General features: G+C 43.4%; 1 protein-coding gene across 4 annotated transcripts; it reads left to right on the forward strand.

The window, feature by feature from the left end:
- The first annotated feature begins 838 nt into the window (after positions 1-838).
- Positions 839-27,737, forward strand: NUTF2 (nuclear transport factor 2). Of its 4 annotated transcripts, none has more exons than XM_075160829.1 (6): positions 859-945; positions 4,532-4,639; positions 11,482-11,608; positions 15,046-15,117; positions 19,109-19,207; positions 27,208-27,737. In XM_075160829.1, the coding sequence occupies exons 3-6, from the start codon at positions 11,510-11,512 to the stop codon at positions 27,319-27,321; spliced, it is 384 nt and encodes a 127-aa protein (XP_075016930.1). In that variant the 5' UTR covers positions 859-945; positions 4,532-4,639; positions 11,482-11,509; the 3' UTR covers positions 27,322-27,737. The 4 variants fall into 4 exon arrangements, with proteins under 4 accessions (XP_075016927.1, XP_075016930.1, XP_075016928.1 ...); XM_075160827.1 differs by lacking the exon at positions 859-945 and adding an exon at positions 3,034-3,087; XM_075160826.1 differs by lacking the exon at positions 4,532-4,639 and having other exon boundaries at positions 839-945; positions 11,484-11,608.
- The last annotated feature ends 38 nt before the right edge of the window (positions 27,738-27,775 follow it).

Genomic DNA, 27,775 nt, shown 5'->3' on the forward strand with positions numbered 1-27,775 from the left:
AAGATTCTGCACCTTTATGAGCCCTCTCTGCTGCCGCTGGAGCGAACGCAGCGCAGGCCTCCAGCGAGACCGTGTGTTCCAGACCACATCTCTCTTTGCAAGCATTCATTTGAAGGGGTTTTTCTACTACCCCACACCTTCTGTGCCGAATTCTTTCACTGCAAGCAAGCTGAGCAATTCCTTTTTTTTTTAAAGAAGAATTTTTCATTGTATAGCTCCTGTTAGGGGATTAACAATGCATTTCAGGATCTGCAGCTCTGGCTGCGGCTCATTGCCTGCTTCCTCGCCGAGGGCCGATAGCCCTCCGAGGGTGGAAACCCTCCTCGCCTCCCTCTTTGGGGTGAAATCCTGTCACCGTTACAACCCAGCGACAGCTGTAGCCGGAGCAGGCGAGACGGGCCCCGGGCGGGCTGAGAGTCCCCTCAGCCACCGGGGCCATGACCGCCCTCCTGCCGCCGGCCCGGAGACGAGGCCTCCCGCCCGGGGACGGCGTGGGTGGCCCCAGGACAGGCGGAGGCGCTGGGTTTGCCAGGGAGGGCCCGGGGCCCCGGGCGGGGAACGCCGAGCGGCGGGGTCGGGGCGGGAGAGCCCCGCTGAGGCAGGGGAGGGCGCGCTCCTTCCCCTCCCCCGCCCCTCCACGCTCCGCCACTATCCCACAGTGCTCCGGGGCACCGCCTGCGGGGCCAGCGATGCGCGGTCCCCTTCCCTTCATTCAAATGAGCCACCGCGGGCGGCGGCGCGGGGCACGTCGGGAGTTGTAGTCCTCCACGCCCCTCCCAGTGCGCGCTCCAGCGGCAGCGGGACTCGCTGTCCCGGCGTGCCGCGGGGCGGGGCCGCCGGGGCGGGGCGAGGCGGGGCGGGGCGGGGAGCGCGGGCGAGAGAGGCTGAGGGGGTTCGCGCCGCGCACGGTGCCGCCGCCGCCGCCGCCATAGTGGGAGCCGCGGGGTGAGTGCGGGGGGCGGGGCGGCGGCGGGTCCCCGGCGAGGCGGCGGGAGCGGGCCCGGCCGCCCGCGGGCCGGCGCATGGCGCCGCCCCCCCCCCGCGCTCGCCGGCCGCGGCCCCACGGTCCGGCCCCAGCCCCGCCGCGGGGCGCTGCCGGCAGCCGCGGGCCGGACTGGGCGGGAGCCGGCGGCCGGAGCCGCCCTGACCTTCCCCGTCTTTGAGGCGCCGGCAGCACGGTCCCCGAGGGGCGCTGGCTGGGGCCCGGCGTCCGCGCTTGCCGGCTGAGGGAGCCGAGCCGCCGCCGGCTCTGCCCGGGGCTGGGGGGGCCGGGCTCGGCTCGGCGGCGCCCCGCGTGTGGGCGGGCGGGTGGCGGTGGGCTGAGGGGGGGAAGGCCCCCGGTCCCGCTCCTCCGGCCGGCCGCGGGGAGCGAGGGGCCTCCGCCGGGGCGAGCCCGGGCCGCAGGCTCGGGGAGCCGTTCCCTCCGGTGGGTAACGGGGAGGTGAGGAGCAGGAGCACCGGCGTACCCAGCCTGCGGCAGCAAGCGGCTCTTCCCGTGAGTGCTGTCCCGGCTCAGACCTGCCCGAGGCTTCGCCGTCGTGGTGGTCCGAGGCACCGGGACTTCTCCTCGGCACCGAGCCCGGCGCCCCGCGGTGCTGCTGCCTTGCTTTGCCGTGGCTTGGTGTGGCGGGGAGGAGAGGTGGAGGGGATGAGCTCCCACAGCGCAAACTGCCAGGAGATGGTTTGCCTAGTGCGAAAGGAGCTGTGCTTGAGTCTGCTTTCTGCTTCCAGTGGTTTTGATGCTCTTACTCTGTTGCTGTCTTGCCAGAAGGTTGTGCGAGGGCTGAAGTTAACCTGACGTGGTTGAATCACTTTGTCACGTAGAAAACGAAAGGTTCACGCTTCCTTGGAGTAAAACTAGCAAGTGCCTGTGCTCAGTGATCTGCTGTAGCCGTCTAGCTTTTTCCTTTGAGTTGCCAGTTTCCGGTGTGATTCTACAAGAGTTGATTTTTTTTCTTCCACCTGTATAGCCATTGTCATTTTTTAGCTTTAAAAACAAAACCTTCAAAAATTTACAGTAGCAAGGAGTGTATGTTGCATTTTGTTAATATGAGAGAGCTTTCTGAAGTCATTAAGTCTCAGACGCTGTTCTGCAGTTCAGATTTAACTGCCTGTCTAAGGCGGGCTGTAATGCTTCAGCTGTTCGTTCTCATTTGAAGTCCATCGCTTCCAGTGTAAATGTGTGTTTTAGAGTTGGATTTGTGGCGTATTGCAGTCAAACGGGAACAAAGCCCAGTTAAATGCTTGAAGAGGAATAAGAATCAGTTGCAGAACTGTTGCTTGAAAGTTAAATCTGATTGCTGAATCAGCCCCCTTCTCAAGTTGGTACTTTTTTGATTTCTCTTTTTCTGGGAGGAGTTGTGGTTAAGCAATGCTTTCTGTGTTTGCGTGTGGTGACTTTAAGTTTTCTTTTCGCAGCAACAAAAAAGGCATTTCACATATCTCCGCATAGAATTAGAGAAATTACTGTATGTAATGTCATTATTGGTGAAAAACATAATCTAATTTAAAGTACAATGACATTTTGGCTTACTTTTGGACTATTTAACTATTTTCCAACTAATTATTATTTCATATTCCTCCCTAAAAGATTGCAAGTTGTTCAGTAGATGATTTGAAATATATTTAACATCTGTGTCTGTTCAGTTCTTTAGAAAAGTGCAAATGGTAACAACTTTCTGCAGTTCTCTCTGTTGGGGTTTCTTTTGTCTCTGTCATTAATAATAGGATCGTCTAGTTAGTGGTGGTGTTGAGTATGTTTTGTGTAAGGATTTTAATATATACTAACTGGTAATATTTGTTTCCTTCAGTTTTAAAACTCCTCAATATCGTACCATCACAGGCAGTTTTGATATTCATATTTGTACATGACCAATTTGTGTACTTACGTACCCGTGTTGCTGGAAGCAGGGCTGTTGTGTGTTGCAGGGGCGTTAAAAAAGGAGGCAAAGCAGGATGGGAAATGTGGGTTTGGAGGTGTAAGATGGTTAGGTAGATACCATAGGAAAAGTTTCGGTGAGTTTTTTTTTTTAGGCATATTTTGGAAATTTGGAGCTCAAGCAAAGACTGGAGGCCAATCACTTGGAGGTGAGGTTATAGCAAGCCTTCCTTACACACATGAAAAGCTTGTGGATCATAAAGCATGTTGGAGAAAATATTCCATACTTTGAATGCTGCCAATCAATAACAGAGGAATGCTGTGGCTAAACCTAAAACTATGGGGTAATATAATGCAAGATAGCAATGTTATCTAGGTCCTCTTGCATTTATCACTGCACCACGGTACCTAGGGTTATGTTTTTAGGGGTGACTACCTTTGTGCTATCTAATTCAGGGCTGTTATTTGCACAACTGGCTACTTCTAACAAACATACAACAGTGATTGTTTTCAAATGTGCCAAACTTCAGTTGTGAACCACAAGAAAACTTGTAAGGATTAAACTGCAGTTTTTCATAGATGTTCTATTTAGAATAAAAATTAATACTGAATATTATTTTGCTGCTGAGTTCATGAACAGACCTGGGTAATTTTTAAGTAACGATTTGGTAGAGAAGAAAGGGTTATAACTGTAGTATGACATCTTTGCTTCTGTAACTTAAAAATCAGGTCCTAATTTTCTCTTAACCTGAAACAGCTGTCATGATAGTCAGAGACGGATAGATAGAAATATCTTATGTTCTGCTGTTTCTTGGAGATTAAATGTTATGTTACTGTGCCTATAAGGTAAAGAAAAATGTGGTGCAGCAGTTCCCCCCTCCCGTCCCCCATTGCCGCCTCTGCTACTTTAAAACTGAGCAGTCTTGGGCTCATCCTGGGGAAGAGAGATGTGATTTCAGCCTTGTAAACTTGAATTCAGTTTTTGGATTGCAGCAAGAATACTGTGGAAAAAAATGCCAGATGTGTAGCATTGTGGCTATTGCTGAACAACAAAACATTATGTCTTCCTATCCAATTATATGTAATATAATATATGCCTATATATCTGAAAATCATCTCTGCCAACTCTTTGTTGGGCTGTCAGGTTGCAGATAGGTTGAGCATCAAGCTGTAGGCACAGTGAAAGCTTTGCTGGAGTCCTCCCCGTGTGTTTTGTTTACTGGTGGCCTTGTACTTGCTGACATCTGTAACCAAAAATATATGCTTCAGGTTGGCATAATTCCTGCATTAATTTCTTTTAATGAAGTTGGAGTAGAGGAATAAAAAGACTGAGAAGGGGGAAATCAATTTACTTTCCATATTTTTCAGAAGGAAACAGTCTATGCCTTGTTACTCTTCCCCTTTCTCCCTTTCCATCCCTCCACTGTTCACATATCTAGACTTAATTATTTTTAGATCTGAAAGCATATTTAGAATAATGTAATTTCTTGCACAGCGCAGCCCATAGCAATTACTAGGTGAAGGTCTGTGTTGAAATCAATAATTTCTGATTGGCCTGGAGCAGTAATTTTCAGATTGTTAACCTCCATGGATCAGTCAGCTACTGTGGAGATGATAGCAAAGATACCTAAGAGAAGCACTTCTTTCTTTCAGTCTCTGAATTTATGAGTTTGCTCCTCAACTGGAAATTTCATCGGTTTTCAAATGGAGAAAGATTGACCACTAAACTGGAATTTCTCAGAAAGATGTACAGTGTGTTTAAGGGAAATGACTGAGGATATATGATGTCGGATATATGATGTCCCCGAGTAAGTTCCAGTATTTCATCATCCCTGTGTTAACATGCGTTCTGCCTGGCCTGGGCTTGTTTAGCCTAGAGAAGAGAAGGCTTTAGCGGGCTTTAATCGTAGCCTCCAATATCTGTCAGACCATCATCAGGAAAATGGAGCCAGGCCTTTCACAGGGGTACTTGGTGGGAGCACAGGAGACAAAGGGCATAAATTGGAACAGAAGGGATTCTGGCTGGACGCGGGAGAGCTGCCCTCTGCATAAGGACGGTCAAGCACTGGAACGGGTTGCCCAGAGGGGTTATGTAGTCTCCAGCATCGGAACTTTTGGGGATCAAAGTGGATAAAGCCGTGGGCAGCCTGGTCTGATCTCTTAGCTGACCCTGCTTTGCACTGGAGGAGGTCCCTTGCAACCTGAATTATTCTGTGATAATTTGCGTAGTTTCCTCTGTTGAGAGTGTATGCCTTTGCTAAAGGAAGATGATCTGTTATCAAGTGATTCTTGGTGTAGTTGAATAGATGACCTTTTTGAGAGAAGATTAACTGGTCCTGTGATGCTGGTTCCATTGTATTCCTAGAAAGCGTGCAGAGGAGACGCTCCTATCTTTGTAAGTTTTAGTGGCAATAGAAAAGAGATTGAAGGAAAAATAGTCTAAAAACTGTTTGCTGCTTTACTTTTTCTTTTTTTACTGCAGTCTAAAGACTGCTCACTCGTTTTAATCTGAGCGATCAAAAATACATGCATGGTAGAAATTGCATGAGTAACAGGAACTGAAACAACGGAGAGCTCTTTCATTGTCCTTATTTACTCTCGTTAATCAGTAGTGAAGGGTGCAGCAACTGATGGTCTAAATCATGTTTGCCATGGATTCACATACACCCTTGGACCAATAGCACCAATTTAAAGGGAGCATTGGTGCTCTCTTGTTACACTGATTTTTCAAATCTTCCATAAAGCAAGCTTGAATTCAATCTTAAGATTGAGTTTAACTTTGGTGGAGTGGTGTGTAGGGCCAGCTTTAATATCCAGGGAGCATGGTCTATCTATGCTCTGATTACTTAGGGAATAAGTGTAGTCATAACTGGATAATAGATGGCATTTTTTTTTTCCACTGGCATGTTAGAATGTATTAGTTTGAGGTTTTTCCTCTTTAAATTCAGTGTTTTCTTTCTTGGTGTTCAGCAGATCAGAAAGTCTTCACTGAGCTTATTTGCCTGTGATGGTTGTTCATTGGTTTTTCAAACGCAGCTTGCTTTTCAAATGTGGCAATCCCAGGGAGACCACCTTCGTTTTCTTTAGCAATTTACGTTATACTTTACTATTGCTCATACTAGTTTTTGTTGACATTTTCAGAAAATGTAGGTTTTTTGTAGAAGTGCAGGTCTGCCATGCTTGAATTCAAAGAGACTTAATTTTTTAAATTGATAGCAGTAAGCTTGCATATGTCCAGGTCTGATAATGCAGTAAACGCAGCTGCTGGTTGAAACAATTGTTCGGTCTTTCTCCGTACTGCAGAGATGTGACGATAGCCCACCTGCTCCAAATGTCACTGGTGCTTACACGTTTCAGGTAAAGCTATCTGTTTATTTGTCTGTGGGCAGGAGATTCTTTCTACTTTTGCCAAGTAAAAAGGTGGCTTTTCCTCAAGTTACACCTTTGAGTAGCTCTGGTGATGCTGCTTGAGCAGAAGCATGGACTTTGTGCGGCAGTGTGCTGACAGAGAATCGTCTCCAGGTGGTTTCGTGGTTTCCTGTTTGTGAAGGAAGCAATGGGAAGAGTTTTCATCCAGACCTTTTGGAGAAATGGGTCTTTTAAAGACTGTGTTCCCCTTAGGAGTTACGGGCAGTCTTGGTGTGTTTGTGCTGATCTCTCACGCCCAGAGTTAAGGCAGAGAAGGAAGAGGGATGAGTGTAGATAGGAACATCTAAGTTGTGACATGCGATGGGAAAGATTCTGTGTTTCTGGATTTTGTGGACAGAAAATCAGTTGCCTGAGGCCAGCGTAACCCTAGTCCAATTCAAGGTCACTCATGGCCCACGTGAAAGCTCCTTTCTCTTCCAGTCCTCCCCTCTCCTACCTTTCTTTCCTCCTTGGTGCTACTACTGTTTGGGTCATGCAGCTTCACATCATATTGGTGCCATCTGCCATGTGCCAAAGCAGATGAGGGGGAGCTTAATTCAGGCAGTTGTCTCCCTCCTGGACCAGCATGGCTGGTGGCACAGGACACAACGAGCTGGAGGAGCCCGTGGGGGAGGGAGGGAGAGAGGCTTTGGGTGTAGTGCAGCCTTGGACGATCGGGCAAGGTCGAGCAGCAACAGAAGCATTGGGCAGTATAGACTGTGTAGGCTGGGCTGCCGGGATTGTGGGGCCCTGTGGAAGTCCTGTTGATGTTGGGAGTCTGACTGCATGTAGGAAAACCTGGTGTTGTGAGGAACTGGGAAGTTCTGCGTGGTTTAGGGTGTGAATTCCCTCTCCTGTGCTGTGGGATGCTGAACACAGGAGCTTTGCTGCGCGTTCAGGGATGCTGCGTACCCCAAGGTGCTGTGCAGCAGTGGCAGTGCCGGGATGAGGGATGAACATGGGGTGAGGGTACCGGGTATACCATGGTGCCGTGTGGGATGAGAGCTGTAGGAAGGGTGGTGAGAAATGTGCAGAGGGCCGGAGTTTACGCTTGAGGATGTGTCAGTGTGCGGCCTGGCAAAGGTATTGGAAAATTTGATTTAGGCGTCGCTGAGGAAAAGTCCCCTGCGGAGCAGCAGTCCCAGTTCTGCAGTGTCAGCGTATACCTGTTGAAGAGAGAGTTGCTGGCAGCTGCAGCTTTTGTGCACTGTATTGGGTTTCAGCTTGAGCATTGACTGCTGGGTGGTATTTGAGGTGGGGATAAATTCGCTAATATGAGCAGATTCCAAGAAACTGAGTAACGTGAGTTAAAGTATTACACTCCGTATTGGTAGCTCAGCTTTGCTGCTGTGCTTCTGCGAAGCAGCTGTTAATCAAATGAGCTGTGATGTTCTTAAGTGGATGCGATGAGGTAGGTTTGGTTTGAAGTGACAAAGGAAAGAAAATTAATTAGCTTAAGGAAACTGTCTCCTTTTCCATGGGGAATTAAGGTGGAATATCCAATAATACACTTATACAGTGGTAACTTTCAGCGGGTGCCTTTAAAAGGACAGATGTGCCATATCTTACATTCTTTCTAGCTTATTGAAACTTCTTTTATCTGGCTTAATATTAACTGAATATTCTTGCCTCTGTAACCAAACTTTGAGTGAACTATGGATAGATTTGGCTGGATGGCTCTGAGGCACAGCTGTGTTGTCCTAGTGTTTGACAACATCAGAACATGTGCATTCTTCCTAGCTTTGGAATAGATCTTAAAAGCCTTTTATATTACATTTATCTCATTAAAACAGCCTGATAAATGTATCAATACAATCTTATATGGATTGTATCTCGTTGAAAGGGACTGGGCTTGACACACAAGATCATTCCTATCTTGTTCTTTCTTTCGGTACATCTCTAAGCTTCTTACATCTGTGATGACAGGCAGAAAACATAAGACAGCATGGAGGAAAAGGTGACAAATCAGAAAAGGAAAATAAAAAACCTTTCCAGGGAGAGTGAGAGTGTTCAGCAAAACCATATATGAACGGCACCGGAAAAAGAGCAAGGTTGTAACAACAAAAGAAAAATTAATCAAGGATCACTAATTTCAGCAGCATTTTTTCTCACTTCTGGCAAAATCAACATTATAACTGGTTAAATTTACACTGTGGGGTTTTTTAATTTATTTAATGGTAACCTGCCAAAATACAAATACATTTTTTTGAAGGAGATGGCAAGCTAGCATACTAATTTTTAGTTTTAGAAACCATAATACTACTTTCTGTATTTAAAATAGGAATTCCTTAATTTCTTGCAGTCTCAAAGGCTTTCTCACAGTTTCAGGATTGAACAGAAGGCATCTGGTGCTTGAGTGAGGCTGTTGTGCCTTGAGGAGTTGAAAGCCTCTGGGTGTAGACGAGGTGCAGTGCTAGCATACAGCTTGATCTTGGGTCGTAGGATGGTACAGTGAGCTGTTAAGGGTGAATACACATTGTGTGTGTGTGGGGAAATTGAATTTAGCAATAGCTAACTTCAGGACAATAAGCTGGTGTTCTTTTGTAATTCACTGCTTCATCTCAATGTTAGATGCGTGGCTGTTTAACATCGATACTGTCAACTAGATTTGCACTTGAATGTTTAGGAAGGATACCTGATAGTGATGTGAGTTCGTGGTTGAAGTTGAAGCAATGACGATCCATAAAAAGTGAATAGAAGTGATTTTCACTTGGGCTGATTGTTGGCTCCTCCACAGCCATCCCAAACTACACACCTCTAGGTACCTGCCGGTCTGGAACAGAAACAGCAGATTTCAAAACTAAATACTAGTACTTCTGGTACTAGTTTTCCAAACGGGACATGAGAGTCCTCCCTAACAGTAGGGTGGGCATCACTCAGTAAAGTTTCCAGGGAGTTGGTGCGATGGTTTTAGGGTGGTTTTCTTTCAACATAAAATCCTTTAATACAGGCTGAAGTTGTTTGATTTCTACATCTGCTCCAGGTTAGGTTGGTATGTAGCAATTGTGGATGTGCAATCAATATAACTTTTTCTCTTGTAAAGAAGTAGGTTTAAGTTGTTTGGGGTGTGCATGTGTTTTGTTTTTTAAACCTGCTGTACTTGGATGGATTTTTAATTTGTGATCTGTTTTCCCAGAGGAGTGACCACACTGGGTAAAACTCCTTCAGGCTGAGTCATGTATTGCAGGAATTAGTGGAGCACATGTGATGGTGACTGATGCCAGATTGTAGATCTTTTTGGAGCAGTTCAAATATTAGTTATGTGGCAACAAGTCTTTGAATTTTTAATCTATGTTAGTGTGCAGGGTTACTGAGTTTGATGTTGACCGTATTGCCTAGGTGGTTGATATTGAAATAAGGATATTTAAAAATAGGTTAGGTATGTTTCTATCTTAAGTTCATTTTTTACCTCATCCTTGAATAAAATAAATTTCTAAGGCGCACTTGAGAACTAGCATGCAGCCAGCATCAGTTGGATGTCAAAAACTGCAGACTCTGTGGCATGCTTTCGTGGTGCATTGTCACAACCAAAGCTCCTCCTGCTGAACCTCTCCTCTTTTCACGGGCTACAAAACATCCCTTTCTCAGGAGGGAGAACCACCTTGCCAGCTCTCTGTGCTGTCACATTCTCTGCTCCAGAGATGCCAACCATTTTCCCCCTCAAGTAGTCTGGGTGTCTAAGCTCTAAGGAGTTGTTTTTGGTTTGTATTTTGCTTTGGTAGTTGAATTTACTGCCCTGAAAACGTCTATGCTACCTCCTATTATGCTGTTGATCTAATAGAAGATATTTGTTCTTCTGTAAGTCTGGCCAGAAAGACTTAAAAAAATTCTGGCCTAGGGTTTGAACCCATTTCAGTTACCGTTTGTATGAGTAAAGCTCGAAGAGCCAAAGGCCTAAAATATGAGAAGCGCTTTCTTGCCTGACTGTGCACATAAAGCTAGGCCTGGTAATACTCGCTGTGGAGATCTCAAGAATATATTTTTTGCTTCTCGTAGGAATTTGTCAAATCTTAAACAGGTGTGTGAGTAATTGACATCTAAAGGAAGCCAAAATAACTGTCATGTCCTGTGTCCTAAAACAGAATTTCACGCCTTTCCAGACTCGCAGTGCAATACAGACCTGTAGCTCCAGGGTTCCTGGTCAGGGATTGCAAGGACGGACTAGTGACTGACAGATCTTGACGTTTAGCAAGTATAATTTAGTTTGCTTGAAGTAAACTCAGATCTTAAAACGTAATGTAGTGGGGTTTGAGTGCAGCATTGTTGTGTGTTTTGAATTTTAGCACATTCTTCAGTCTTTCAGAGAGATATCAGGATAAAGAAAAAATGAATTTGCTTTCTTGAAAAATTTAATGGCATGGTAAAGCGACCATCTGTACTGATCATGCACGATAGTTTCTAGACTGGGTCTGTCTGGACTGCTGCACATGCTGTATGTTTAATCCCTCTAAAATAGAGGGACTCATCTTCAGAAGTGTGGGATGCCTCTGAGCTTCCAGTACCTTCACTTGGAACTGCAGATTCTCACTACTGTGAAAAACCATGGTTTGTATCTTGAAATTACTACAGGTTCAAAGATAAATACTGAGTGTACTTCAGCCTCAGTGACAGGATAGAAGAGGAAAGTAAGCTTGTGTGAAGCTTGCTGACTGCGGAAGAAGAGGAAGGAGCTAGTGAATTAACTCCTGTTGTGTGCCATTGAAAGGACACTCTTCCTTAGAATGGCCTGTGGATGGTGAAATACCTGAGGAGCTGAATAGATAAGTCAGTTGGTGTGAGCCACTTGCAGACGATCCATATTAACATCTCAGTTGTTTACAGTAAATGAGATCAAGTCAAAATAGCAAGTGCTTGCCAACTTTTTCAGATGGTGTAATTTTTGAAATATGTGAATGTAAGGTGGTAACACTTACTCATTTTTGTTCTTGTTCTCCACTTTTGTATGCAAGTTGTGACTTCACACTGAAATAGCTTTAGAAATCAGCAAACACCGTATTAAGAATTTAAACCATTTGGTATCCAAGATTTTTATTTCACAGAAGTCTAGGATACAGAGGTGAGATTTGTCCTACTTTTTCCAAAGAAAAATTCTGGCCAGCTGAGAGGATCTGTGTTTACTGGTGCTTAATACTCAAGCGAAGTGCTATGCTTATTTATTTGATAGTTCTTTCTGATGACTTTTTTGTTTGTTTTACAGTCACTGGCTTTAGGTGAGGATTCAGAATGGGAGACAAGCCTATCTGGGAGCAGATTGGGTCCAGCTTCGTACAACATTACTACCAGCTTTTTGATGCAGACAGGACTCAGTTAGGAGCAATATATGTAAGTATCTACAAAAAGGGGGCTGGGGCTCTCTCCCATTTGTCTAGATTTCTTTATTTTGATGTGTGGAAATACACAGGGTGGGATAGCGGCTTTTATCCTGACTCCAGAATGTCAGTCAGTGCAGTCACACTTACTCAACTTTTATTTATTGTGTTTCTTTTACATTTCACTTCTATTTTGAGCTTTGTCTGCCTTATCTATAGGCGGTCAGACTCAGAAAACCCCCAGTTGGCTGTAGACAGTGGCTTGTAGTGGAGGGGGCTGGTGGTGATCCCGTGATGAAATTCTCTGTAAAAGCAAGTATCCTAGCCTTAGCTTGCCATTAACTTACAGGCGTGGATTTGCTTGGATTCCTCTTGAAGTGGGATGTGATTTAAAGCCTACTCTGTGTTTAGCAGTTCTTGCAGGTGTTTCTCAGATTGCATGCTACAGCAATCCTCAGAACATTAAAATAGGTCTAAAATTTTGAATCCAGTTTATATATTTAGACTTTGTTAAATTTAAATTCAGTTTAAATTTCTTCAAAAATTAGGTTTTTATTTTTGCTCCTTATTTGGGGCAAAATAGATTTGGTTTCCAAAATTAAAGACTGTAAATAACAAACCCAAGGAACATCAGTTTTTAGTTTTGGGGGAAGACTCCTCCAGAACATGCAAAGTGCTCTGCGTATGGAGTTGATTACTGGTGGTGAGGAATGCTGCTGGGTGGCTGAGGCACTTCAGCAAGACGCTCAAGTCTTACAAGTCTTGTAGCAACATATCCGGTTCTTCTGACCTGTTTTTCATCTGCTGGAGGAATTGTTTGAAGTTTCACCAAGCTCTTGAGGATTGAAACTGTTGCATGAACACCATCTGACACCCCTCCTTATACCTCAGCAGTATCCATCAGCACTGATAGCATTTGCTCTTTGGATTGTTGTTTATTTGCTATCTGCTAGATTGTTGCCTTATTTTGGCCAAAAAGCTGTGTACAGAGAGCCTATAAAGCAAGAAAAAACAAGTAGCCTGTGTTCAATCCACAGCTCTAAATATGAAGGCACTTAGCAGTTTCTGTCATGTTATTACTAAAACACATTAAATCCTCAGAAGACTGCTGATAATAACAGGCCAATTTAAATTCCTGGAAACATGGCCTTCCACACAATGAACTCCTGGGCTTTTTCTACCCTTAGGATCTTTCTGCCTTTCATCATTCAATGGAGATACCTATGTAAACGTGGCCAGGACAGCTGTTATGCAGGTCACCGATGTGTATTGTTTAGTGGAGTTCCTAAGCTATGGAGGATGGGACCCTGTTTTGTGTGGCTAGAATGCACCAAGGTCACAACTTGTCTAAATTAGAGGAGGTTCTGCAGAAGTGCACTTTTACCAATGAGCTTTTTGCCTTCTGAGACCCTGTCAGAGTGAACAAATTTTATAGCATGCAGGAACACGGCAGGGAGCTCTTGGATTTGTTTTGCATTCCTGTATGGCTACTTCCACCGCAAGGTTCAGTTTTCTCCTTTAGTGGTATAACCCAAGTCAATTGAGCTTTTGTCACCTATTCCAGGTAGGGATCTGGGCCAGTTGCTTTTGCTATGAATTGCTTGAGTTACGTGAGTTGGAGCACTAAATCAAAGAGTTGTTTTGCAGTTATCCCCCTGCAGTTGTTCTGCAGGATAATGCTGTAGCTACTTCTTTCCTCTGCTTTGGGTATGTGGCTACTTATAATGAAATACTTTCTTATTTTTATGCCGTTTTCTCATCTGTAGGGCTTTTGGGATAGAGAAGGGGATGCTTTTTGTTCTTGAAGCAGTTGCTCCCAGACTGATACAGCAAGTGACTATGGAGGTAACCTATAGCAGAGAGTCAGGTGGACACTAATAAGGTACAATGTGGAGTTGTAGCGTGTTTCAGGAAGAGAGTATTTCCCTCACCAACTTAATCTACGTGCTTTTCTACTCTTTGAAGCGTCAGGAGGGTCCTGCACCACTGTGTGCTCACCTGCTGATTGCTGAAGTGGTTTCAGTAAGGCAGGTTTTGGGTCCCCTCTGCTTTTGTGGCTTTCTGTATTTGAAGGCTGTAATTTGAATGCTTGAGAGGATAGCTTCATTCCCTGGTACCATCACCCGGCTTCTCAAGTTATCAACGTCAGGGGTTAATGTCACGTAAGATGCAAGCGGTGTCAGCCAGATGACTTGCTGTGTGACTTTAGACTATACAATCTAAATTAAGCCTATTTCTGCCTAAAAGAGACATGTCCAAACTCAAGAGGAGGCTGTATTCAGAGGCTCTTCATACTGCTTTTGGTTGTATCTGTGACCCTGAAATGCTTTGTGCTGTTGCCCCTGGTGCCCTCCTTTGTTCTTTTGGCTCTTGCTGCCCTGTATAGTTCCTTCTGATGATATGTGGAGGACCAGAAGCTTTTTTAGAGTGGTTGTGACTGTTGTACAGGTTCAGCACAGCGTGTATGGCTGAAATAAGTGGCTTTTTGATATGTGTGGTTCAAAAACGGGGCCTGGAAATTCTACCAGAGGGCATATGAATGGACTTCTTCGGAATCTGCCATTTTCTGCTGAGACATTCAAAGCTTCAGTGAGAGTTGAAGATTGGATGGGAAGGAGCTGGGAATGATGGTCCTGGAGGTATTTAAACTCAAAAAGGTGGAAGGAATAGCCATCTGTGATAGGGTACATGAGAACTTGAGCTACGAGGTACAGGGTGAGGGTGCTGTTTGGAGTTGGCAGCAGGCAGACTTTGAGCTCAGTGGAAACCAATTTAAATTTAAGTCTCTTTGCCAAGGTTTAAAACTGGATTTGAGAAGGCAGAGCTATGTCAACAATAGGATATTGTGACTCTGGTTTAAACAGAGTATCCTAAGCTGCATAGAAAGCTGCTTGCCTGTTGCTGTTGCGCCTGACATAGCGTGCTCAGAACACCCTCCCTCATATACTGGAAGTGCTTGTAGGCTGAAGCACCTCTATCACTTCATGCCACACAGGGCAGTCTGTTAGAAGACCTTTAGAGGCTCATTCTGTTTTTCTGAGTGTGAGTAGGATATGCAAATCAGTACCTGAGAGGAAAAAAAAACTGGTGGTGCAACTCATTTTGTCAGATTTCTTCATATATTTTTGTCTCTCTACATGCTTGACCTTGTGTCCATAGGATTTTTTTTTTTTTTGTATCCTTTAGATTTTCTTCTGAAAGCTAACTTTTATCCAAAGGCAGGAACTTTTTTTGCTGGTAGAATCATGATAATAAAATTTAATCTACTTAATTTCTAGTTGATTATTCCAAACCTTTTCAGTTACTCTTTGTGGTTTCTTTCCATCTCCCTTTGAGGTAGTTTCCAAATAGCTGGATTCTAAGGATATATGCCAAGTCAACAAAGTCGCCTCCCAGGATTGCTTAAGGGTTACCTAAGCAGGTTGATGATTTTTTTTCTTTTCCCCCCAGATTGATGCATCATGCCTTACGTGGGAAGGACAGCAGTTCCAGGGCAAAGCAGCTATTGTTGAAAAACTCTCTGTAAGTCTATAACCCTTACTGAATGTTTTGGGAAGCAGTTCTGAAGACTATAAATTAGTTGCTTCTGAAAATTTGAGTTAGACTTCAACAGTTGAAAACTCTTGAATATGGGACTTGTGCTTCCAACTTTCGGTCTTCAAAAAATGTTACTTGTGATTTAATTCTATGTAGTGGGTGTTCCATTGGTGGCTCTAATGGTGGAATGTTAATTGACTCCGTTAGCTTGCAAGATTATTTTTTGACTGCAGTTGCATTTAACATTATTGATTTATTTTAAAAAAAAAAAGTATAGTTCATAAGCTGACCCCGTGATCTAGAGGAATGAAAGGTGGTTTTTTGTTCGTTTAAAGCATGCCAAGGAAGTAGCAGTAGCAAACCTGATATTTAGATCTGCCTATGATAGAGGCTAAATATGTTATTGCAAGGAACAATTCGTTTTCTGATACATAAACTGCAAATAAATTCTGCGGTGGAGAACCTGGCTTATCCTCAAGGCAGCATCTGTCAGCTGCTCAGATATGAGCAGTTATGGTTCAGGACTTTGAAACCAGTGTTTCCTCTTCAGCAAGTGAGAGGAAAGCATTTCTTACGGCATAGAGACTGAAACTCTCCCTCTATGTTTAATTAGTTGAACTTGGAGAAGTTTTGCCTTTTAGGTAAATCCATGCTCTTGTTATAAAACTGGGTGTACTTATAAGCTGTCATGAAACTAGAAAGTTTGTTTCTCTTGCAGGATAGCGGAGGGCATGCTTTAGGTCCTCGGACGTTCTGCTCAGAGCATATCAGGCAGATATACCATTTTTATTACACATTGATAAGAAAAATCTTTGTAACTTGGACACTTGTCTTGTTGCACAACTACCGCTCCTGTGTTTTGGAATCACTGCTTTCATCCAAGACGTCTTTAACTGTGAAGGCAGAGGTTTGCCCTTTGATCTGTGTTTTAGGTGCCTGCATTGCCTTTGAGAAGGCCACACACCTCAGAATAGCACAGCTTGCAACTCCTCACTTCTAGATGAGGAGACACTCAAGCTCCAGAGTTGCTTGTTTGTGTACTCGGTGTTCTTTAGACTCCTGGGCTAGCAGCCATTTAGATACCCAACCAGCTAAGCGTTTGCTTGGCCACAGTGTCTCAGACTGCTGCCTTGGATCTGGCCCAGCGCAGATCGGCCCCTTTCCCACCAGAGCGTTACTCATCTTTACCTTCCCTGTCTGTGGTGCCAGTTGGACTTTCTGGATTCATGTGCCTGCTGCACAGTCTTGTTTGGTGAATGAAGGCATGCTACGTTGCCTCAGGGAAAGTTTTTTTTTTTACTTGTATCCATCTGCTTAAAGTAAGGAGAAATGCAGTAAAATTATTGCATGCCTTCCACTGCCATGGCTCGTTATGGGGCTGTATCAACTTACTGTCACTCTAATGTCTTTCAGCATACCTCTGTCAGCACTGAGGGCTCTGTTTGCTGTTTCAACTTAATGTGCTCACCTGCTCTGTTGGTGCTTCTGGAGCTTCTTAGTCAGTTGAGCAGCTCACTGAAAGTTTGAGAATGGAATTCTTTTGCATTTCTGCAGTCTTGTGTTCTTCAGTGCCTGGCTGATTAATCAGTGTAAGTGCCAAGGGGCAGGATTTTCTTTTGCAGCAAGTTCTCTGCTGTGTAACACCAACGCTATGGAACCTTTTCAGCCTACTCTGTCAGTTGATGCTAATACAGCAGGGCAAGGTTGTAAAGACATTGCTTTGCCAGCAGTGCTGCACCTGTACCTTGTTACAGAGTGGGAGTTGACACTTGTTCCTTCTGTCTTAATTGGTGCTGGACTTGTTTCACATGGAGTGCCTGTCCTAATCAGGGGGCAGTGTGATTTACGTTGAGCATTTGAGATAATCCTGTAGTTCTATGAACATCCTGGACCTGACTTCAAGGAGGATTCCGCGGTTTTGGTAGTGAAAGCCCAGACAAGCTTTAGTGTCAGAGGACACTAAAAGCCTTGGTTGTTGTGTGGCTTCTTACTTGTTAGTCGCTTTTATATCAAGAAATGCTTCTCTCCAGTACAGATGGATGTCCATAAGCAACCATCCTTTTGAGGTAGCTTCTCTCCGTCCTGAAAGTCGGTGATCTTTCCTATCAGCTGACCCTGCTCTTTCCAGTGGGATTTCCCCCACTACATCACATGAGGAGTAGCTCACTCGGCTGGCCAACCATTGGGGCCCTTTTCTCTGAAGGGGACAATCGGATACTTGAAACAGGCACCATCTTACCCAGCCTTGCCTTTGGTTCCTTGTCACTATTTTGCAGGGCTCTTGACTCTGAAGCCTTTCCTTCCTCCCTGTCTTCTCTCCCCAGTCTCACCTCTCATTGGCATCTTGTCACACTGGAAGCTGGATTCTGGATACAACCACATTCATTCCCTTTCATCTCTCTGCCTTTTCAAGAGACTTTCCTTGCAGGACTTGTTCAACGAGAAGCTGTTGTGCTGAGGTGGGACCAGGCTTCATAGTGCTCTTTTTGTCGAAGGGAGGGTGTGCAATGTCCCAGCCTATGCTTGTGCAGGCACATTCAAGTTTGGGATGGTGACCCTGGAAAATATTCTGGTGGTAGTTCAGAAAAGACTGCTCTGGATTTTTTTTTTTGTTACTAAAAGTCTATTCCATATTACAAACCAGTGGCTCACTTTGCACTTCATGGTAGGTTGGGATTGTTCGCCCAGCCAAGAGGAAACACTTTATTAGTGTTCTTGAATAGTGTCCCTCTGTGATTAGAGGGCTGCTCTGTACACTTCCTTTCCTTCCCCAGGTACTGATCCTTCCACAGTTTCTGTGTTCTCTATTATCCAAGGATTTAGCTTCCTGATATTCTTCCTGAAGCCTTATGCTTGTCAGGGCCAAGTCTGTACTTCACATCCTTGACAGTAGGAATCAGGTCTTCTGTCTCTTGTACCTAGGCCTTCTAGGAAGTCTTTCAGGCTCCTTCCACTAGAGTGAAATGCAGAACTTGTCACAGTACATGCTTGGGTCTACCTCAGCCTGTTAACAAATCAGGGAAATGAAGCAAAGGCATCAAAGTACAACCTGAGGTGTAAATGACTGCGTGCTGCTGTCCTGTGCAGTGCATGGACTCGAGGTGTCAGCCATGTGGTCGCTCAGAGCGCCATCCGTGCTGAACTGCCAATTCTAAAGTGTCTAGCCTTAATGCAGCTTTTGATAGAACAATGCCAAAATTGCGTTTATATGACAGGACTCTGAGATCCCCCAGATATTTGATGTTCACCGCTTGGAGTCGTCCGTGGTTGGAATGTGAATGTGGTCTAAGTTGAAAGAGAGGAATTACTGCCCAACGTTTGGTGTTTCTCAAGATGTGTTTCTTGCACACTTCACTCCAGACATACTTGCATCTGCTACATAAGCTTGGAAAGCTTTTTTCTTTTCACTATGTGTGCTTTTGATCTCCACCTCCTCTTCCTTTCCCTCAGCTCCTGACTGGTACATGGCAAAGCTGGTGCCTGTTGCTGTGTGGTTCCCCTCAGGTGCTGTTACAAAGGAAAGAAAAAAGGGGAAAGGTGGATATGTGGATTTCAAGTCCTGAACACTGGTTCTTGGTCAACCACCTTTCCTTTGTATTCATAGCCATTTCAAAAAAGCAAATTCGGAGTTGTCTGGTAAACTATCTTAACACTGTTCAGAGCAGAGAAGCTTTGTGCCTTTATCATATGAACCTTCAGCCTGTAGATGAACTGAAGCTCTTTGGGCAGTGTAATTAGACTAGGAAAAGGTACTGCTTAATGTATATGGTGACATATTGTTTCATGTCTCGGTGCTTGAAAAACACAACTGTTATGATCAACCCAGCCTGAGTAGTGTCAAGTTGCAACAACTTTCTGTGCAGTGCTACCAAAATAGCCTAACACTTCATAATGTTGGATTTGCTCGATCTTTGTTTTGTAAGTTAAGTAATGCAATGACTGTACATTCCCTTATTTTGCTTTCTTTTCATTGCAGAGCCTCCCTTTCCAAAAAATACAACACAGCATCACAGCACAAGACCACCAACCTACACCTGACAGCTGTATACTCAGTATGGTAGTGGGACAGCTTAAGGTAAACTCTTTCCATTACAGGTTAACAAATGCTTATGTCTTAGATTTTTGCAGGATGCTAAATCGATTTCTGAAAACACTAAAATGCTCTCGGGTGGGGAAGAAACAATGGTAAGCTTGCATTGGGATGTCATTCTTCTACTGTTCAAGACTGTCAAGAAACTGCTCATCCCTTCAGATAACTAGCACTAGGTAAACCACCTGTAATTTGACAGTCATATGTTCCTGCCAAGCAAAGTACCATGGCTTTTACTCTGCATACAAATATCATATGGGCTCTAGAAGCATCAATATTTCCTTTACCCTGATGCAGTAAGGTTTCAGTGTCCTCTGCATTTAAAAGCATCGTTACAGTGTTCTTGGGCAACATAAGCACATCTAGTTTAATGTGCTCTTTGATGTAACATATGCATTGAGCTGTGACATTTTTTGTTAGCTGACAACCCTTCAGTAAGACCGTGCTTTTTCTTTGCTGTCACAGGACACAAGAATACAGTCCTGGTGTTAATGCCGTCCAGTACCTATGTAGTCAAAACTGGTTCAGCAATGGGAGTGTTGCCTCTGAGATCAAACGTTTATTGTTGAAACAGCTTTTTCTTGTGAAGAAATCAGATTATTTTTCAGGTTGTAGTATGATTACATTGCTATTTACGTTACACTATTGAACTGCATAAACTTACCCAGTCTCCTGTTCTTTTGAGGAAATACTGGATCTAAATATACCAGGGCCACAGTCTTGTAAGCTAATTACACTGCTTATCAATGAAAGAAGTTGTCCTGGAATCTGCAAAAAATATCCTGTATGTAAAGTCAGCTGTAGGCAGAACTTGCTTACAGTGGGCAGTGTTTATTTAAAAAGTGTGACATTACATAGCAATAGTTAAAATTGTTGGTTTTGTAAGGGTTTGGTCTGGCCATGCTGTCAAGTCAGGACTCTAAAGCCATCCAGTCCTTAGAATTACTTGAACCCAGTTTCTTTTAAAATAGCTGTTTAGGTTTCCTTTTCCTGTTAACTCTGAATGGCACCTCTGGTATCAAAACATTCAAACTTCCACTGACTGTGCTGTTAACTAAGCAAACATGGGAGTGAAAGTTTGAATCTGCTTGCTTAGCTATTCTCCTTAATTGTTTTGGGCTGGGCAGTTGAGAAGAGCAGTTCCCAGTGTATTACATCCACTTCTAAGCCTAACATAGATAGCTTTGGCTCTCTAAAGTTGCTCCTGCTTCCTAGCTGCAGTTTGGATTCCAGCTTTCTTGTTGCTCAATCCCACCTGCACAGGCTGTTGAGGAAAGACAGCCACGCGTGGCCACAGAAAGCACTGAATTGCAGGACAGGTATGAAGTCAGACATGCTGATCTCATCTGTCTTACTCTTGGGTGTGCACAAAACTCAATGATGTGACCAAGACTTTTTGACTCAATGTCTTGGGCCGCTCACATCTGCAGCTGGTTTTGCACAGTCATGTTTTTAGGGTTATTGCATGATCATTAAGCAGATTACAGCTTGCAACAGTGATTGTGTTGAATCCTGTGGCAAGATACCAAGTTCTTAAAGATTTTGTAAAGCTTTTGGGTTTTCTCATCCTTTAGTATTGTCGTTAGGGTTGTAGATGCAGTCTGGGAGCTTTCCTTGTAGTATTTCTTACTGTGCTGTTTTTATCCTCTGAATTATTTCAGCATGCTGAAATTATTCAGAATAATTCAGGGATCACGTGATAGTGCGTCTAGGTACTTGGAAAGGACATATTGGATTAAAGTATGCCTATTGTCATGACCAAATCCAACTACTTTGTGAATTTTTAGTAGGAGAGGCAACACTTTTCCACTCTTCACGTGTATGTATCTCCAATTTTAGCTTTAAAAAGCACATTTTAATGCCTGGGAAATGCTGTTCCTCATTGAGGAAGTGTCCAGAAAGTCAAAGTCAACTTAGAACTTTGACTTCTTGCTTCTGCCTTGTATGATACTTATACAGGTGGACAAACGAAATAATCAGTAACAGTCTGTAGCATGACACATATAGTAACCATTTCTGCCAGTACCTGAACCTAGTTGTCATACATAGAGAATACTTTTTCTTGTGCTAATACATAGGTCTTGACAGCCATTTTAATGCATCTCAGTGCTGCTCTCGATACACTACAGTAACTGAGAGCAACTGCGTTCAGTTAGTGCATTTTAACAAGTGGCTTATCTATAGCTCCAGTTGAACAGGGTACACTTTAACACGCAAACGTGGAGCAGCATACTTAGTTTTATTTAAAGGTTGCCTTCTTAATGGTGTGGCTGTTCTCCACACCTCGCATCCGTTGGTTTTGAGGAAAACTGTAGAAAAATTTGAATGAGGAAGGGGACTTTCAAGACCATCAGTAGCAGGGTTAGAAGGGAAAAGCCGTGCTTCCTGCTTACTGTTCAGTTATCCTTTTCATGGGACTGTGCGCCAAATTCTTCAAAGCCCAGTACAATTAATGCATCTGCTTTTGAATCCTCTGCGGTTTTTTAAAACTTGCATTGTTTTATGTAATGGAGGAGCATGCATAATGCTTTTAATAAAGTAATCCAAGAAAACAATTATGCTAAAATACCTGCAACATGCCCTTTCTAAGAAGTCATTCTTGGCATGATATTTAAATGGATTTTCTGAGGCCTTAGTTGCTTGAATTGCTAGTCCCAAAAGTTCAGTGGAAACTCATTCTTAAGTGAGCTAGGCACATCTTGTATTTCTCCCTTAAACCATTATCTTTTGATCCCGTTTGATTTTACGAGGGAAAAAAAAAAAACAAAGCAGAAAAACCTTCTACTCTCCCTGCATATACTGTGAGGTGAACTGCTACCAAATTGTCACGAAGCCTCAGCTCTCTTCTTAACTGTACAAGAATAGTTCTGAAGAAATAATGGGGTCAAGGACTATTACTGTCAAACTCTGTATTTCCTTTACCAGAGTATTACGCCTTAAGTAAACCTGCAGGTTTGGGTTGTTTTAAGCCTTTGGCCTTTGCTGCTGGAGCGGGATTTAACTGGGGTCAGCTGGAATCATTACTGTCCTGTGACAAGGTCAGGATGTGTATCTGCCTCTGTGCTGCTCCAGTCCACAGCCCAGCATGCTAATACCAATATGAGCTGTAAATAAAAAAAAAAGCAACATCTCTTGCAGCAGAATAATCCTCTGCACTGAGGGGACCGGACGCAACAGCTTCTTGGAGAAGATGTTGGAGAGTAATAGAGCATCTAAGTAGGGTGAATGTCACTAGCGAGGATCTAACTCGCTGGCAGAAGCAGTACAGTAATCGCTTTAATTGAAAAGCATATTTTCAAGTAATCATATGAAAGATCCTCTTTAATGGATGTTGGTATAGGTAGTAATGTTTTTTATCATTTTGTAGAGGTATAATAAATATACCTCCACTTATTCTAATTCCGTTATAAGTTTTTTATTGCTATTCATTGTCTGGGTGCATGCTTGCTTGCTTCAACTAGGAAGAGTAAGCATCAATTTAAGCCTTTAGGTGCGAGTTTCATTTGGTGTGATGCTACTTTGCCAATGTTCACCCAGAATGTCACCCAGTATTTTCAGTGTGCTTCACCTAGTAACGTATTTCTCCTGTCATGCTCAGGCAGATGATGACCAGGTTCTAGGCTTCCACCAAACCTTTTTGTTGAAAAGTTTTCAAGGTGCCTGGGTATGCACCAACGAAGTCTTCAGGCTAGCCCTCCACAACGTTTAACCTTACCTCTCTTCCACGCAGTCCTCGCTGTCCTGGTTGAGTAAGGAGTGCTCTCTTCTCGCTCTTCTGTCACTTGAGCTCGGCTGAGAAGCATGGCTGTGGCTTGCGCGTTCTCAGAGCAATGTGGCAGATCTGTGGCTCTCCCCCGGAGTGTGAATTTTGAAGTGATTGTTGCAGAATTAATTGTGAATAACTAATTGTTATGTGGTGTTTCCTAGTCTTAAAAGGGAAAGGAAATTTGCAATTAAAATCACTGGATGTTTTTGTAATGCATGCTGAACACTTAAAGCATTGCTTAAAGCCTGTTAAATGAGGCTTAACATCTGAAAGAACCTGCTGTCTTAAGTAATTAGCCTTTCCTTTGAGATAAGGATAGCTGCAAGCCTGCAGTTCAATCAACAGTTGCTGTGTGGTGCTGGTGAAAGAGTAGAACTGTCTCTGACCAGACAAGAGGAGAAAAGTTGTGCAGCTAAACTTGGATTGCTAAGTAGTGTTGCATTTAATACTCTGACATGACCCACAGCTCTGTGAGCTGAGGACTTTGTACAGTTTTGAGCTTCCAGGTCAGAAGGGATGTAGAAAAACTGGAAGAGGTCAAAAAGCTGCCAAGGTTGCCAGTGTTTGAGAGCTTGTGGAGCTGGGAGAGAAGGCGGCTAAGGGCAATCTGCCTGAAATGTAGGTGGAAAGTAGTTGCGTACTTCCAACAACCTGAGAGGAAACTGTTCTTGGTGGTGCCAGACAGCGTCACAAGGGACAGTGGTTGCAAACCATAACTTGGGAGGTTCAGTTTGGACACAAGGGAAGGATTTTCACTGGAAGGCTGAAAACCTGGGAAGTGGTGCCTGAACACCTTGTGAAACATCTGTTCTTGGAGGCTTGGAAGACTCTGCTAGACAAAGCTGTGGCTGATGCAATGCTGCTGGTAGTCCGTGCTCATGCTGAGCATGAGGCTGGACTGGAAATCAGAAGATCCTTCCAATCTGATTCTGTGACTTTTTTTTGAATTTTTATTTTAATTCAAGGATGTCATGAAAGAATTTGAACTGCATAAAGGAAAGCTTTGTAGGAAAAATAAAGCCCCTGTGTTTCAAGCCTGGGCTCACATCTGGAATGCAAATTTTGAGTTGGACATACCTGAATTTGGAGTGGAAAGTAAGGGTAAAGAGTTTCAGTGATGTTATCTGACCTGTCATGAAGATGCAAAATGAAATGGAATAGGATTAGTCTGTGCCTTCTAGAGCATCTCAAGTCACTCAACTGTGGGTCTTTGCTATACGTTAATAGGACGTATTCAGAATTTTGGGAACGCTATAAATTATTTCATTCGCCTTAAATATAGTCTAGGATTTTCCTTGTTTTCGAAGTATATTGCTACTCTATGCTGTGAAGACATAACATGAAAGCTATAAAGAAAGCAATAATGTGTGACTTCGTTGTGGGAATTTGCCATATGTACAACAGCAAGTGTTTGGGGAAGAATTCCCTTTTCTTTTAATCTTTTTTTCATGTGTCCAGTCCTGAATTGTGTAAGAAAGCGGGAAATTCTCCTCAAGGCAAAGCACTAAGAGCTGCAGTGCAGCTAGGCTTACCAGAAATTGAGGAAACCTACACTAAAACTAGTCTGGCGGTGATATCTTTTTTCGAGAGGTGTATTTTTAAAGTGTACTCATGTCAGTAATGACATGCTCAAATTTGGTGTGAAAACTACTTGGGCAACTTGTAATAGATGCCTCAGTGACCTAAGAAGAGGAGACCATAGGGCAACTGAGAGTATACTAAATGCTTATTGATAGTGTTGATTAGAAATGATTCAAGCTGAAACAATTCTGCCTGGCTGGTTTAAACTCAGAGCCGACACGAATATGAATTAATTCCAACTTAGTCAAAAGGGGTAGCGTTAATAAGATACTTTACAAAGTCGTTTGTCAAACTTTAATGTACAGCTCTCTGATGCTACTCAGTTTTCTTAAAAGATTCCTTCATGTCCAGGAACGTACCAACTGTCAAGCAGTAGTGAGACTATACTAGGATGTAAGTGTTATATTTGATGCCTAAGAAGAGCTAGAAAAGGCATAAACCCATGGGTTTCAATGCAGAGGTCACCTCTTCAGCATGGATATATAAACATCTTTTCTGGGCAGATCTAATAATGATAATACTTCCCCTGAAATAATTGGCACGACTGCTGTCATATGTGCTAATGAACTAGATGGACAGCTGGTCTAATCCAGCATAATTGCTTGTGTTCACATTGTGCTGATTATTATGGAGCCTCTGCCTAATGCAAAAGGAGGCATGTATCAGTGTGACAAAAAGCTGCCCGGTTCATCAACCTGTTGAGCAGTGACTTTATTGGCACTTGTCTTGCTTGAGGATTTTTCTTTCATTCATTCGTCTACTGAACACGTAGAGTTGCTCATACTTCTGGCCTTACTTGTTGCCTTCTTAATTTCTGGCTGTAGTAGTTTCCTCATTCACTTTGTCCTTCATGATTTTGTAGTAATTTCATATCTTGCCCGTTCTCCCCACCCTGATCACACTTTTGCAAGCTGGAGTGTCATACTCAATTTACTTTCTGCAGTAGGAAACTGGCCTGTAGCTGGCTCATCTTTCTTGCCCTTCTCTGGCCTTTGCCTATTCTACCATTTTGATTTTTGTTAAATGATAAGAAGTGCATGCAGGATTTGATATGTGAGTGCTCTCTGTGCATTTATGTGGTTGCTCACTTAAGGTTTTGGTTCTCTGCTCCTTTCCTAATAACTGCTAACACTGTGCTTGCCTTGATAGCTGTTGAGCTCTGAGCTGGTTTCAAAAACAATAAAAATAATTGTCCATTATGGTTTCAGTATCACTTTTCTGAGAGGCCATAGCTAATCTAGGGCCTTTTTTGGTTTTCCTCTGTGGATTAGCGTACACTTACTGAAACTGCACTTCATCTACACCATTTTATTTCCTAGGCAGTTGTCACTGAAATCCTTGCAGTGGTTTTAGATTTGAGTGCTGCTTGTACATGCACTTGATCCTACCAGTGCTCTGGCAGACTTGCTGTTTTGTGATGTAACTGGTGTCCTTAGCAAGTTGCTCCTCAAAGCTGACTTGTTTCACAGTCAATTTATCACTTACATGAATATTACTTTTTAAGTAAAGATTTTTTTTTTATTTTGTAATCTGCTTTGCTCCTCAACGTTTTCACTTGCTTTTCTTGATGGACAGCAGCAGAGCATTGAGAATAAACATTCAGCACTTTGACAGTCTGTTTGATGTGCTACTCTGGCTGCTGCTTTTCAATCCTTTTTTTCAATGCATTTCCCCCGTTTTCTGAAGCTGAGTAGTCATGTGCTGAAAGAATAGAGCATAAAATCCTCCACAAATGCTTAATCGAATACACCATGGTCAGTATCAGAAGATTGTTTTGTAGCTAGGTCCTGTGTGCTGTTCAGATTAAATCCTATTATGTGATTTCCAGCTGATTTGGGAACCATTTATGGTTCCCAAGTTTTTGAGGCTTTAATTCCTGCATGATGTCTTTGAGGAGACTGGTAAACATTAGGTGGGAGAACTAGTCTCCCTCTAATACTACTGTTTTCTACTTCTGTAGTAATATAGTAAATATAGTGCAGGCACTATAACCCACCTAGATGAATTGTCCAAGGCAGGAGTGGAGCACTGCTGCAACGATCTCTGTGCTTAGAACATCTCGTCGCAGCTCTAGCAGATACTTCACTCCCTTTGAGCTGTTCCTGGACAGTGGAAGTGGGAAGTACTATGTCGCTGGCCAGCTGTACCTGCTCTGGAAAGCTTTCAAAAGCCTACATCATTAGATAGATCATTCAGGCAATATTGTTGATATAGACTTCTACAGAAACTCCCTTCCGTCAGCAATCCAAAGTACAGCAGCTACAAAGTAATTTTGAAACACCTTGTTTTATGCTTGGTTCCTGGGCAAGGCCCAAAGAAACTTTGTGATTCAACACTGAGGCAGGCAGGCATGCCCTTATCAGTGTTGTGAAGCTGCTGGAATGAGACGTCTGCAAGTCTTCCAGAAAACCCCAACTTCAGATGCCGTTGCAGGATTTCTGTGTCATTGGGCCCTAGGTGTTTGTCTGCAAAGCACCTTGGAACAGAACCTCTGGTTGTATTAGTGTCTCTTGAGGTACTGGGCATCTTACAGCATGTGACATCACTGTTAACGTTAGCTTTTAAGTTGTCTTAGGAGTTTCAGAATACATTTCTCAAAAAAGAGCTTTTTGAACTTTTTTTTCCTCTCTTTCTACAGGCTGATGAAGACCCTATCATGGGATTCCACCAGATATTTCTATTAAAGAACATCAACGATGCCTGGGTTTGCACCAATGATATGTTCAGGCTAGCATTGCACAACTTTGGCTGAGCTGGCAACCCGAGGCACCCATGCTTTTTTTTTTTTTCTCCTTTCCTCTTACTGGTATTATTCACACTCACGGAACATTCCAAATATCATACACAAACCTGCAGCACTGCAGAGCGTGAGCAAGCAAGACCTGTGACCTGCCCTTCTGCTGAGTTTACATTGTCACTAGATGAGTTTCTTGTGCATGATGTTTGGAAGTTAGACTTAGCTGCATTTGACAAGAGAAATTTGTGTTGTACCAGCATGCCTCGGAAAGAATTTATAATGCAAAAGGTTGTTGTTTATGTACTGACAAGATGCTCTATAACCCAAAGAAATGAGAGAACAGCAGCCTGTACAGCCCAGATATTGATTTGTTCAGATGTTTCAATGCTACATTACACAATAAAACCATGAGATTTTCTTAACAGTTTAAATTGTTTTTATGAGTTGGATATGGAGTATACGGTACCGC

This window comes from Calonectris borealis, chromosome 12, assembly GCF_964195595.1.
Source record: "Calonectris borealis chromosome 12, bCalBor7.hap1.2, whole genome shotgun sequence".
Lineage (NCBI taxonomy): Eukaryota > Metazoa > Chordata > Aves > Procellariiformes > Procellariidae > Calonectris > Calonectris borealis.

Bases quoted from the DNA above. Each gene is read 5' to 3' on its own strand.
- NUTF2 (XM_075160826.1), top strand. From the start codon at position 11,510: ATGGGAGACAAGCCTATCTGGGAGCAGATTGGGTCCAGCTTCGTACAA. The intron at 11,609-15,045 runs GTAAGTATCTAC...TTTTCCCCCCAG, and splicing joins CTCAGTTAGGAGCAATATAT to ATTGATGCATCATGCCTTAC. The intron at 15,118-19,108 runs GTAAGTCTATAA...TTTTCATTGCAG, and splicing joins CTATTGTTGAAAAACTCTCT to AGCCTCCCTTTCCAAAAAAT.